The sequence below is a fragment of the Cebus imitator genome, unplaced genomic scaffold (genome assembly GCF_001604975.1).
Source record: "Cebus imitator isolate Cc_AM_T3 unplaced genomic scaffold, Cebus_imitator-1.0 Scaffold635, whole genome shotgun sequence".
NCBI classification, from domain to species: domain Eukaryota; kingdom Metazoa; phylum Chordata; class Mammalia; order Primates; family Cebidae; genus Cebus; species Cebus imitator.
Genome location: NW_016107950.1, coordinates 886,430 through 887,981, shown reverse-complemented (window position 1 = coordinate 887,981; position 1,552 = coordinate 886,430). Strand labels below are relative to the sequence as shown.

General features: G+C 60.8%; 1 protein-coding gene across 1 annotated transcript in view; it reads left to right on the top strand.

The window, feature by feature from the left end:
* Positions 1-1,552, top strand: part of LOC108295367 (FERM domain-containing protein 1-like) — an 11,480-nt gene that overhangs the window by 7,233 nt on the left and 2,695 nt on the right. Inside the window, 1 exon segment of the mRNA XM_037734566.1 lies at positions 1,281-1,345. Within this exon segment, the coding sequence (XP_037590494.1) occupies positions 1,281-1,345 (65 nt within the window).

Below are 1,552 nucleotides of genomic sequence, written 5' to 3'. Positions count from 1 at the left end.
CCCCCACTTCTAAGAAGCCCCTCACTCCTAGGAAGCCCCCTGGATTCCTAGAGAACTCCCTGACTCTTAGGAAGCTCCCCCACTCCTAAGATGCCCCCTGAACTCCTAGAGACCCCCCAACTCTTAGGAAAACCCCTCACTCCTAGGAAGCCCCGTGGACTCCTAAGAAGCCCCCAACTCTAGGAAGCCTCCTCATTGTTAGCAGCCCCCCACTCCTGGGAAGCCCCCACCTACCAGCTTCCCTCGCATCCGGAAGCCTGGGTTAGACAGGTGTCTTTTTCATTCAGTTGAGTAGGAATGAGAAGACAGAGCCATTCCCAGAGTCTTCTAGGACCGTGTGTCCAGCGGGCCCCGGACGTGGCATCCTGTCCCAGGGAATGCTTCCTGCTCAGCCCTGTGTGTGAGGCCCTGAAAGCTTCCTTAGCGCCCCAGAAAGGGGACCTCAGCTCTGCTGGTCTCTGAGTGTTCCCATGGCCTTGACAGCAGATGTGATGAGATCAGGTGGGACCAGCCCTGGGGCTCAGTCACCCAACGCCACCCAGCATCACCTGCAGTCACCCAGTGCCATACGGCATCACCCAGGGCCACCCGGCATCACCCAGGGCCTCCCAATGCCATCCACAATCACCTGCAGTCACCCAGTGCCATACGGCATCACCCGGCATCAGCCAGCATCACCCAGGGCCTCCCAACGCCACCCAGCATCACCTGCAGTCACCCAGCATCACCTGTAGTCACCCAGTGCCATACAGCATCACCCAGCATCACCCTGGGCCTCCCAACACCACCCAGCATCGCCTGCAGTCACCCAGCATCACCTGCAGTCACCCAGTGCCATACGGCATCACCCAGCATCACCCAGGGCCTCCCAACACCACCCAGCATCACCTGCAGTCACCCAACGTCATCCAGGGTCACCCAACATCACCCAGGACCAGGCGTTTCTGTCACTAACCCACCGTGACCACGGTTGCACTTGGAGTGTCTGGTCCACCAGTAAGGGATGGTCGGCCTCCATCTCTGAGGTTTTACTCTAGCTCTGTGGTCTGTAATCCAGCAGGAATCACTGTGCTAATCCCACATCCACACAGTAAGAGCCCGTTTTAGCAGAGGTCAGGGAATGGAGCGAAAGCAGTCACCACACTGAGGGCAAGGGGGCAGTGTGAGCCTCAGGAGAAGCAGCGGCCTAACCTGGGCCCCCAGCTCTGCAGGGGACCGCCCTGGGGGGGCACATCAGGCAGGACCCAGGCACCTATGCTCACGGCTGCTTCCTTCCACAGCCGCTTGCCGGGAGCCCTGCACCCACATCAGGACCAGAGGCCACAGAGCTCAGGTTGCATACCAGGTAGGATCCCTGCCACGGGCCAGAAGCCTCGGGCTCTGCTCCTCCACCACCTTGTCCTAGGTCCCCTGCCAAGGGGCCCTGGGGGCCTTCCTAGGCCTATCAGAGGGTGCCTCGACTGAGACCCCCAAGATGCAGCAGGCAAGTCAGGGAGCAAGGCTCTCAGGGACTGGGGCAGGTGGGTGGAGGTGGAGGCCTCAGCTCAGGGCC